This window comes from Mustela nigripes, chromosome 10 (assembly GCF_022355385.1).
Source record: "Mustela nigripes isolate SB6536 chromosome 10, MUSNIG.SB6536, whole genome shotgun sequence".
In the NCBI taxonomy this organism is placed as follows: domain Eukaryota; kingdom Metazoa; phylum Chordata; class Mammalia; order Carnivora; family Mustelidae; genus Mustela; species Mustela nigripes.
The window spans coordinates 9,930,360-9,942,867 of record NC_081566.1 but is presented as its reverse complement, the minus strand read 5'-3'; the positions used below and the strand labels follow the sequence as shown (position 1 = coordinate 9,942,867).

At 41.7% G+C, this 12,508-nt stretch overlaps 1 protein-coding gene across 21 annotated transcripts in view; it reads right to left on the bottom strand.

Moving 5' to 3' along the window:
* Nucleotides 1-12,508, bottom strand: part of EFCAB2 (EF-hand calcium binding domain 2) — a 143,932-nt gene that overhangs the window by 79,686 nt on the left and 51,738 nt on the right. For 11 of the 21 annotated variants that reach the window (XR_009406556.1, XR_009406557.1, XR_009406558.1 and 8 more), the window contains exon 2: nucleotides 9,892-9,971. The exons of 2 other annotated variants lie outside the window; for them this stretch is intronic. Coding sequence is in view for 8 of the 19 variants with exons in the window: in XM_059412548.1 (XP_059268531.1) it covers nucleotides 9,892-9,971 (80 nt within the window). In the remaining 11 variants the exon portion in view is untranslated. 8 more of the 21 variants (XM_059412551.1, XM_059412552.1, XM_059412553.1 and 5 more) reach the window with 4 other exon arrangements.

Here is a 12,508-nt window from a genome sequence, read left to right as displayed (position 1 = left end):
GTGCTTTCAGGAGGCAGGATTTGGGGTGATTTTTTTAAACTTTAAGAGATTATTTAATCACAGTTATAATCACAGTTCATCAAGAGGGTTGTTATAAGCAAACCAATTTTTTAAAGATTTATTTATTTTAGAGAGAGAGAGAGACCGCATGCACTGGTGGGCTGGGGGAGGGGCAAAGGGAGAGAGAGACAAGCAGACACCCCGGTGAGCAGGGACACTCCCCACCCAAACACACACACACACACAAACTCAGTGCTTGATCCCTGGACTCTGAGAACAAGATCTGAGCCAAAATCAAGAGTCGGTCAACACCCTCAAGTGACTGAGCCACCCAGATCTCCATAAGCAAACCTATTTTTTACAAAGCAACTGGAAAGTGAGATGATGAAAAGACAATGTATAAACCACTCTTGAGAAAAAATATTTATTTTTACAAATAATTGTGAAATATTACAGAAAAAGTACAGAAAAAATATAACAGCCATATATCCAATATTGAGATTTAACCGATATTAACCTTTTGCCACATCTGTTCCAGATTTTTTCCTGAACAATAAAACATGGCAGAAAACAGCTAAAGTCCCACTTCCCACTCTCCATTCCTTCCCCCTCTGTCTTCAGATGACACCACTATTCTGGGGATAATATTTATCATTTCCATGCATGTCATTGTATTCACAAACAAAAGACACCATTATTTTGTAGGTTTAAAATTTATATATATTGTATCAGAACATATGCTTCCTTCTGTAATTATTTTTAACTCAACGTTGCTCTTGAAATTTATCCAAGTTATCCTCTATTCTAATTCATCAGTCATTTTGCTCATATGCGTGAACTATGTATAAATGGACCTCAGTTTTTATGATTAATTCCCTACAAAGTAGTCCATGGGTCCAACAATCCCATTCCTCTTTAACACTGTTTTTCCAGTGCACAGATACAGATCTACTGACCTGCACAGTTTTTCAAAGCTCTTTTGAGGCTCAAGCTTTCTCAAGTAATAATTGTTTTTCACTACCTGATTAAATGTATTGTGAAGGGTTGCTATTAACTTATCTTCAAACATAGCATTAAATCTGAAGAGGTAGAAATCATATTTATGGTATCTCCAGTCTTCTTTGGAAGAGTGATCCCTAATCCATCACAAAGAGGTTCTTACTACCTACTTCTTAATGAATTTTAGACAAGACCTAATACACTCTGAGTTCTTACCAACTGCTTAAGAAACTCAAGTCCCCTTATCAGCGTACAAGATGAACAGTGGATGTTGTGTACCTCAGAGAGTCGTGCTGAGTTGAGGTGGAAGCACTGGAAAAGAGACTCACCGCATTAGCAGGATACCGGGGGCTGCTGGGCTGCAAAAAGTTTGCCCAAAGGTGAAGAAAACAACTAGAAAATATTGGGGAAAATCTCCTACAGTGGATGTAAGAGTAAAGGAAATATAGAATAGTCTAGAATACCAATCACATCACTCTGCAAAGGCGCTGAAACATAGCAAGGGCGCAAATGGATGTAGCTGGGGAAGGGGATGACCAGCATGTTTATTCCAGGATTGGACCTACATCATCTTGGTTCACCAAATTCTTGAGGGTTAATTCATTCCAGAGTTAATGAGAAAGGAGTGTTAAAAACATATATAACTTGATCTGACCTCCTATACTTTTCGAAATGCTTTCATGTTTCTTCATTTGCTACTCTTGACACTCCTGTGGTTTAAGTGATGCAGGAATGAGGAAAATGAATAAAAAGAGGTGGTCCACAAAAATCTAAGCATAGTAATCAAAACAGTATGGTACTGGCACAAAAACAAACACATGCATCAGTAGAATAGGATAGAGATGCAAGACTATGCAATGGAGAGAAGACAGTCTTTTCAATAAATTGCATTGGGAAAACTGGACAGCTACATGCAAAAAAAGATGAAACTGGACCGCTTTCTTACACCGACTCAAGAAAAGCCCCCTCAAAATGGATTAGACCTAAATGTAAGATTCGAAACCATTAAACCTTTCTTTCCAGAAGAAAACAGAGGCAGTCATCTCTTGGACATTGCCCTTAGCAACATTTTTGTAGATCTGTCTCCTCTGGCAAGGGAAGCAAAAGCAAAAATAAACCATTGCAACTACACCAAAACAAAAAGCTTTTTCACAGTAAAGGAAACCATCAACAAAAACAGAAAGGCAATCTAGCGAATAACAGAAGATATAGCCAATAAGGGGTTAATATCCAAAATATATAGAGTGTTTATACAATGGAACACATACACACATAAAACAAACAAACAAGAAACCCAGATAATCTGATTAAAATGGGCAGAGGGCCTGACTAGATGTTTTTTCCCCTGGAAGACATCCAGATGGCCAACATGCACATGAAGAGGTGCTCAGGAAAATGCAAATCAAAACGATAATGAAATACCACCTCACACCAATCAGAATGGCTAGTCCCAAAAAGACAAAAAATAACAAGTGTGGGCAAAAAAGAAAAGGGAAAAAAGAGAGAGAGAGAGAGAAAAGGGAACCCTCGTGCAGTGTTGGTAGGAATATAAATTGGTACAACCCCCGTAGACAACAATAATGGAGGCCCTCAACAAAATTAAAAATAGAAATACCATATGTTCCAACAGTTTCACTACTGGGTATTTATCCCAAGACAACAAAACACTAATTCAAAAAGATAGATGCACTCCCATATTTACTGCAGCATTTTTTACGACAGCCAAAATATGGAAGCAACACAAGTGTCCATCGATAGATGAACACAGATGAATGGATAGAGAAGATGTGATACACACACACACACACACACACACACACACAGCCCGGAACATTCCTTTGCCATAAAAAAGAATGAAATCTCTCCATTCGCAACAACATGGATAGACCCGAGGGTATTATGCTAAGTGAGATGAGTCAGACAGAGAAAGACAAATACCATATGATTTCACTTATATATGGAATCTAAAAAGCAAAGGAAATGAACAAACACACAAAAACCAGACAGACCCTTAAACTCAGGGAACAGACTGGAGGCTGCCAGAGAGGAGGAGGAGGGAGGGTGGATGAAATAGATAAAGAAGATTAAGAGGTACAACTTCCAGCTATGAAATAAATAACAAATGAAAAGAACAGCATAGGGAATTAGTCAATAATATTGTAATAAGGTAAAAAAAAAATCAGTCATAGAGCCAACAACTGGCTCTACCAACTTCTAGTATACTTTTATCGTTAAGAGTCAAAGATGAAAGAACATACATTACAAAAAACTAGATTGGTTTGTGATTCAGATTTGAGTGGCATTCAAATTAAATTCATCATCTACATGGAAAAATTAATTCACTCCTTTAGAGACATTCTTTGTGGAATGTTGTGGGTTTTTTTTTTTTTTTCCTTTTTACCATACTAGCTTTATTTAGGTTAACTTAAATTTATTCTATTAAAACCACTCTGATGACTTTGGTTTGTTTCCAAATTCATACTCAAGTGGTCTGTAATTTAACCATTTTTTTTTAAGTTTCTGAACACCAGAAAGTAAAAATAGTCAAAAGACAGATGGCATACATTTCACGCACTATGGCTAAGATCTTTAATATATAAAAAGGTAAACAATTCAATAAAAAATGGGAAAGGCCATGAACTGTCAGTTCAAACAAAAGGAAATACAAATCACTTTTAGACATACAGAAAGATGTCCATAATTAGAGAAATGAAAATTAACACTGAGTTTCTATTTTTCACATAACACATCAGCAAAAATCCTAAAGGTTGATAATTAACTTTGTTTGAGATTGTAGGGAAACAGGCACACTCATAAAATGAAGTAAGAGAACACCCTGTCAATATAGCAACTTCAGCAAAAATATGGAGATGGATGGTAGTAAAGTCAATATACTTAAAGTCACTAAACTACACACTTAAAAATGGCTAAAATGTTAAATTTTATGTTGTATATACTTACCACAATAAAACACAAGTGCGTGCGCGCGCACACACGCATTTGCATAGACTTTCTCTGGAAAAAACCTGTAACAACTCTTGCCTTTAAAAAGAGGATAGCTGCCTGTGTGGCTCAGTCAGTTAAGCGTCTGGTTCTTGGTTTCAGCTCAGGTCACGACCTCAGGGTCCTGAGAGGGAGTTCACGTCAGGTTCCACGTTCAGCATGGAATCTGTTTGTCCTTCCCTCTTCCCCTCACCCCTTGCCCCCACTGTTCTCTCTCTCAAATAAATAAATAAACAAACAACTAAAATCTTAAAAAGAAAACAGAGGAACTGGATAGCCATGAGTTAGAGGCAAAAAGATGTATCCAATACTACTTTTTGTACCTTAAGGATCTTATCCTGGGTCTATATATTATCTATTCAAAAACTTCATTTTCAATCAGCTGTATTGATTGAAATCTCAACACAGAGCAGGAAAATGTACGTAAGTCAAAATGTATTATGTTCGGTGCGCCTGGGTGGCTCAGTTGGTTAAGCCACTGCCTTTGGCTCAGGTCATGATCCCAAAGTCCCGGGATCGAGTCCCACATCGGGCTCCCAGCTCCATGGGGAGTCTGCTTCTCCCTCTGATCTTCTCCCCTCTCACGCTTGCTCTCTCTATCTCTCTCAAATAAATAAATAAGATATTTTTTAAAAAATGTATTATGTTCTAGGTTTTATATGAGGCAACACTAAAATGCCCCCAGTTAGTGTTATTTTTTTAAAAACCTGCCTCGATGTTTTTCAAGATGCCAAGTTGCAAACACTATTCAACAAGGAAAATGAACTGCTTCAAAAGTTAAAAGATCAAAACAGAATGCACAGAAATATGTAAAAAATTCTTCTTTTTTTTAAAGATTTTATTTGTTAATTTGACAGAGAGAGGTCACAAGTAGGCAGAGAGGCAGGCAGAGAGAGAGGAGGAAGCAGGCTCCCTGCTGAGCAGAGAGCCCCATGCGGGGCTCAATCCCAGGACCCTGGGATCATGACCTGAGCAGAAGGCAGAGAGGCTTTAACCCACTGAGCCATCCAGGCGCCGCTATGTAAAAAATTCTTATGAGAGGTTTGTTATGTATAATTACTAATCCAGAGAAAATCGAGGAAAAACAACTCTAAATTGTTTACTTCAAGAATATAAAGTGTACTACTACCACTGCTAATACCTAATTTGTTCTAAGTTTTAAATCCCAAGCTAGTTTTTTCTGAGCTGATATTGTTTTAAGAGCTTTAAAAATGTCCACTGACAACACTGGTTCTCATATTTTGGGGTCTCAGAACTCCTTTTGCAGTCTTAAACATGACAGAGATCCTCAGAAAGCCTTTCTTTCTGCGAGTTGTATTTATCTGTATTTGCCATATTAGAACTCAAAAAATTTTAAAATATTCACTTAGACTGGGGCGCCTGGGTGGCTCAGTGGGTTAAGCCGCTGCCTTCGGCTCGGGTCATGATCTCAGGGTCCTGGGATCGAGTCCCGCATCGGGCTCTCTGCTCAGCAGGGAGCCTGCTTCCTTCTCTCTCTCTCTCTCTGCCTGCCTCTCAGTGTACTTGTAATTTCTCTCTGTCAAATAAATAAATAAAATCTTTAAAAAAAAAAAAATAAAATAAAATAAAATAAAATATTCACTTAGAAATCTTTTTTAAATATTTAAATTTTTCATTTAGAAAAACAATAAATTCATTACAAGTGTATGTTAATAACATAATTTTATGAAAAATAACTATTTTCCACAAGAACAAATTTAATTAGAGGAACGGCACCATTTTACATGTTTGCAAATCTCTGTAATGTCTGGCTTAGCAGAAGACAGCTGGATTTTCCTATCGGGTTCGGCATCCAATCTGTTGGGATATCACACATCATGTAGCTTTTCAAATACTCCAATATATACTTGAGAAAAAACGAGAATGAAAATAGCAAATACTGACTTAGATTTATTATAAAAATAGTTTTGACTTCCCAGACCCCTGAAAGGGTCCTTTCTATGAGGTGAAGGAGAAAAGTAAGTTCCTCAGAGAACCAGGAGTGGAGCCCAGGCAGTCTGATTCTGGACCCCAGGGTCGGCCCTCAGAGCCAGGAGGACAGCCGCAGGGACCCATTTTGTGATGTTTTACATAGTGGTACAGTTTCAAATTCGATCTTTCAATTTGTGCAAAGCAGAGGTAGGGAGAAGGGAGAGTAGCCTCAAAACTCATCTGTAAGGGGGCCCGGGTCTGTCCTACAAGGAAAACGGCGCCTTACCTACAGGGTAGGGAAGACACAGCCAAATGTGCTAGAAGCTTCTCCAGGAACAGCTCTCTCCTGCCCAAACCCAGCCATTATCTCTGTCTCTGGACTCTCACTCCATCCACTTCTCGACACCGCTCTTTATGTAGAATTCTGCCTTCGATTCTTTTTATCTCCCCAGTTTTCTTAAGAAAAAATTTGACGTGGATCAGTCGCTGTGTAAGTTGAAGGCCATACAGCAAGACGGTCTGATTTATCGATGTTGGGACATGATGACCACAAGAGGTTCAACCGACATATCTTCTTACACACACACACACGAAAAGGAAAGAAAAGGTCTCCTCATGCTGAGAACTCTTGGGGTTTACTTTCCTCCCAGCTTCCCTGGAGCCCATAGGGCACCACTAGCGGTCGTCTTCCCGTTTCACAGCACATCCCTAGTTCTCGGCTCATAACTGAACGTCGCTCCTTTCCACCAGGCTCCTCCCAGTCCTCCTCCAAGGACTCCTCCCCACCCTCCGCACCTGAGTAACCGCAAGTCTGATCTCTTCTTCCGAGTTCGTTTTTTTCATTGTCTGTGTTTAGATTCCACATATACATGAAATCACAGGGTGTTTGTCTTTCTCTGATTTATTTCACGTAGCATATCCCTCAGGACTGAACCATGTTGTCACGAACAGCGGGATTTCCTCGTTTTTACAACTGAGTAACATTCCATTATGAGATAGAGATACACAAACCTATATCTGTACATCACAACTTCTTAATCCATTCATCTGTTGATGAACAACTGGGTTATTTCCATGTCTTGGGTTTTTTTTTTCAATTAATTAAAAATATTTAAAAAGAAGAGTAATAAAGAGCTCAGTTCTATCAGATATTAAAGCACATTTTAAATTTATAACAATTAGGATTGGGGCTCCTGGGTGGCTCAGTGGGTTAAAGCCTCTGCCTTCGGCTCAGGTCATGATCCCAGGATCCTGGGATTGAGCCCCACATCTTCTTCGTCTCTCTCTGCCTGCTTCTCTGCCTACTTGTGATCTCTGTCTGTCGAATAAATAAATAAAATCTTTAAAAAAAAAAAAAACAATTAGGATTAGACTGACCTAATAGAAGACTGAAAGGTAAAGCCATAGATTAGAATACACAGCTCAAGTTAGATTCAGTTATAGAAAATGCAGCATATTATAAAGTAGGTGTAACAATTCATGATGTAAATAAAATAAACTTTAGCAATTTCGGGGGGAAAAAAGTCTATATTTAGACTTTCACTTTTAATCACGTGCTAAAATAAATTCTAGCTGGATTAATTGTTTTCACAATAAGGAGCGGCCAGTGGGGAAGGCAGGACCAGATCTCATCCATCCCTGCGTTCCCAGGGTCTCGTCTGGGGCCACGGGGCAGCTGCCCAAACAGAAGGAACTACTCTGAGCACCGCCTCTGCTGCTCAGCCCTTGTGCCCTCCTGGGCAAGTCACTTGGCTTCTCTGTCCCATGCAGGGCACGTGGTAATGACACCAGCTGCATGAGAACACTCGTGATGAGCTTCAGAATTAACAGAAGGAATAAAGATTAGGAAGCTACATCCATCCCTCTTGCTACTATTCGAATATGCATAGCATTAATCGTTGAGTGAGAAAAATAATGCCAGTTTTCTTTGTAACCTTCTTTACATAATGAAGTAGACCATTTACATTGTAAAAATACATACTTTCCCTTGGGGCCGCAGTAAAATGTTTAAATTTTCAAAATTTTCTCCCATTCAGTGGGAGAAAGACGCATCCCACAAGCATGTCTGTTTTTCCTAAATTAGCCCTTTTACCCAGAAAAGACCTGGCATCAGTGCTCTAAGAGGGTTGGGAGGCTTTCTTTTCACTGCTTCTGTCAGGAGGCCCAAAGGCCGGAGACAGGTCCAGGGGTGCCTCCTGCGAAGGGGGAGCGGTCGAGGGGGGCGAGGAGGGAGCAGGCAGAGGCCTAGAATCTTAAAACCCTGATAGGACCTTGAGCAAACCTTTTCTATGTTTCCAGACACTGGAGATGCCAACTCTTAGCACACAAGTAAAAAGACGAAGATGAGGTCAAGGACGTGAGCTCCTGGCCCCAGCGACGGGTCCGACCCGGTCACTTTCCTCCCAGGAGCTCCCACTCCGGGGTCACTCAGGCCACCTGCGCTGTGGCCCGAGCACCTGGAGCCCAGCACGTGACCCGCACATGTCCGAGGCAACAGCGGAGCCAAGGCTCACTTGGGCTGACTACGGCAACGGTTCTAGAAGGTAATTCTCAGCCTCACCCCCTGTTGTAAGGCCCATAAACACAGACGAGGTGCAAAACTCAGCTTCGCAAGGCGCTGGTACAAAGCATGAACTGGACGCGCCTCTCCGTCCCTCTCCTGCAGTCACACCTGGTGCCTCCAGATGTAAGAAACGAAACGATGTGTGTAGTGACAACCTGTCGCAAATACAATAACAGCGCGGGCTGCTCCTCCAGCGTAGCTCGGGTTAAAGCACTTGGAGCCTGGCCTAGTCCTAGAAGCGAGGGCACCTGCGCATGAGCCTCCGACTGTCCTTCCCTGTCCCTTCCCGCAGCCAGGCTGGCCGCTGTGTGCGGAGGCCACAGGCCTGCCGGATGGGACCGCTGCGCTCGCTCTCCTGGAAGAATGGCTTCACAGCCGCTCCGGAACGTGACCCTACAGTGTGTGGACCCTACAGCTTCTTTGTTCTCCCGGAGAGTCTCCCTCTGCCTTTTTTTTTTTTCTTTCTGGTCTCAAACCATTCCGTCTCCTTTGCTCCTGACTTACCAGTATTCATGGCTCTCTCATCTCTTATGTTCTTTTGTTTGGGTTCTTTTTTGTTATTTTACTTGGGGAACACATCATCGTTTAAGCATTATTAATCTTTCTAATTCACGGCTTGATAATACATACTTAGTTATTTTATTTGTTAAAGATTTGTTTATTTGAGAGAGAGAGAGAGAGAGAGCGCGCACAAGCAAAAGGGGCAGAGGGAGAAGGAGAGAATCTCTAAGTGCCGAGCCCAGCACGGGGCTCGATCTCACAACCCTGAGATCACAACCCGAGTTGAAACCAAGAGTCCGAGGCTCAACAGACTGCTCCACCCAGGTGCCCTATACTTATTTATTTTAAAAGCAAATTCTGTTCATTCGGTCAACAACTATTTACTAAGCACCAGCTAAGTCTCTAGCACTAATGCTCCAGCCGAGTTCACCTCCCCCGCAGAACTGACAGCCTATGGTTGAAGTGGACAATGTGGATATTCTTTTCCCAGACTATAAAGAATAAGAAACAGGATTGATCTGAAGAATAGTTAGTAAAGACCTTTCACAGAACACGGAAAATAAAAAATTTAAATAGCATAATAGGTGGTGTGCCTAGGTAGCTCCATTGGTTCAGAGTCCAACTCTTGGTTTCGACTCAGGTCATGATCTCATGGGTTGAGGGATGGAGCCCCACATTGGGCACTGCACTCAGCAGGGAGTCTGCTTGAAGATTCTCTCCCTCCACCCCTACCCCCCTACAGACCCATCCACACTCTCTCAAATCAAAGATAGATAGATACATAGATAGCATAATAAATCCAAGGACTGAAAAAAAGACAGGAGCCCTCTTCTACTGTATGAGTTGCATCAATAATTTAGAATTAAGACAAAGAAAACATTGCCAAACCTCACATCCACTGTATTATTCGCCTCGTGGTCAAACACTTCAAAAGCCTCCTTGATTTTTCTGTGATATTCTGCTACGACTAGCTCTGCAAAAGACAAAGTAATAAAAAGTGTTTACTCTATCTTTGAATGCAAAAACAAAAATTTCAACCACTAAGCTAGGAATGAACGAACATTCATTTCCCGAGGCACGAGTCACAAACAACACAGTACCAGAGGCGCAGTGCTCTTGAGTACACAATGTCCATAGTCCTGGGGCCACCACGTGGATCAAGACACAGAATGCTTTCCAACACAGCCTATCTTCTGTCTCAAGTAGTCTGGACAGAGTCCCAGCCCAAGAGGCAGAAGGAATCCAGCTCCATGGATAGGTTGTGGCTCACTGATGTGTCTGCCTGTGCACTTAAGGAGGGCTGACCTTGGGGTAGGAGCTAGGCAAAAGCAACATGAGACAGTCTCTCAAAAGGCTTTCAAACTAGTTTTGAGACTAAGATTTACTTATGAGAAACAACTACAAAGAGGAGCCTGGGTGGCTCAGTTGTTAAGCATCTGCCTTTGGCTCAGCTCATGATCCCAGTGTCCTAGGCCCGAGCCCCGGATCAGGCTCTGCATTCAGTGGGAAGCTTGCTTCTCCCTCTCCCACTCCCCTTGCTTGTGTTTCCTCTCTTGCTGTTTCTCTTTGTCAGATAAAAATCTTCAAAAAAAAAAAAAAAAGAAAAAGAAAGAAAGAATCTAAAAAGTCATTTAGTCAATAAATATCTATTGAGTCTCTACTAGGTTCTAGACATTATTCTAAGTGCTAACATTATAGCAAGGAACAAAACAGGCAAAAATGCCTACCTCCACGGAGCTGTTTTTATTGGGAGAGATATATAAGTTTATACATATTTGGTAAAAATACACTGTCAGTCAAATGGTGCTGGAAAAAATAAAGCAGGTAAGACACAGAGAGTCTGGGGGACGGGGTCTTGAGAAAGGGGTGGGGGGGTTGGTACTGGAAAACCTCCTTAGTAATAAGGTGATTTTTGCACCTGGGAAAGAGCCAGCTTTATGAATATCTGCAGGAGTTTTTAGCCAAATAGAACAGCAGAGGCAGAATGGTAGGAAATAAAGTCAGAGAAGTGTGAATTTTGGGGTAGAGACAGGTTCTACATGATCTCTGATAGTGCTTTAAAGGTTCTGTCATTTACTTTAAATGAGAGGATGAACCACTGGAGGGTTCTAGGCAGTGACGTGACATGGCCTGGCTTTTATAGTCACCTCAGCTATAATCTTAAGAATATCCCAGAAAGGGACAAGGATCTAAGGAGACACCAGTCACTGCGGTGTCCTGGGGAGAGTCGAATGGTGGCAGGGATGGTGGCGGAAGCAGTCGGAGATGGTGAGAAATGATAGGATTCCGGATATAATCGAAAGCGCAGAGCCGACAAGACTTGCTGATAGGTTTGATGTTAGACGCAGAGGAAAAGAAAGCTCTTGAGGTTGACTCCAAGGTGTTTGGCTGAGTGGAGTAAAAGAAAAAATAATGCAATCAAGTCTTAAAATTTATTTTTCAAATAATAACATAGGACACCCATAAAGAAAGAGATAAAGTTCATATACTCTTTTTGATTATAAATACAATACCATCAAATTATAGAAAACAGGAAAAGCTTTTCATATTCCCATTACCCTAACAGAACCACTAATCACTTGGCTATATTTTCCTCCAATCTTTCTTCATACACAACCTTTTACATGTATCACTTAGGAGCTACCACTCATTCACTCAACAAAACCTTACTGAATGAGACATTATGTACCAGATTCTGTGCCAGATGCTGTATCTACATTTATAACCAGAAAGGTATGTATCAGTCAAAGTTCACAGAGGTCTGGGGTGCCTGGACGGCTCAGTTGGTTGAGCACCAGACTCTTTTTTTTCATAAAGTTTTTTTTTTTTTAATTTATTTGACAGACAGAGATCACAAGTAGGCAGAGAGGCAGGCAGAGAGGAGGAAGCAGGCTCCCCGCTGAGCAGAGAGCCCGACGTGGGGTTCGATCCCAGGACCCTGGGATCATGACCTGAGCCGAAGGCAGAGGCTTTAACCCACTGAGCCACCCAGGTGCCCCGAGCACCAGACTCTTGATGTCAGCTTAGCTCACGATCTTGGAGTCCTGGGATCGAGGCCTCCCTCGAGCTCTACACACTGTGCTTGGAGTCTCTTTGGGATTCTCTCTCTCCCTCTCCCTCTGATCCTCCCCTCACTCAGGCTCTCTCTCTCTCTCAAAAAACACAAACAAAAGAAAACAAATAAAGAATAAAGCTCAGGGGCACCTGGGTGGCTCAGTGGGTTGGGCCTCTGCCCTCAGCTCAGGTCATGGTCTCAGGGCTCTGGGATCAAGCCCCACATTGGGCTCTCTGCTCAGTGTGGAGCCTGCTTCCTCCTTCTCTCTCTCTGCCTGCCTCTCTGCCTGTGACCTTTGTCTGTCAAATAAATAAAATTAAATTTAAAAAAAATTATAAAGCTCAGAGCAGAGTTGCCAAGCAGCAGAACTAGACTGAACCAGATTTTTCTCACTAGAGGGATCCTGTTCTCTCCCACACTCTATCCCCCCCCCCCCCACATAACTGCTAGTACTC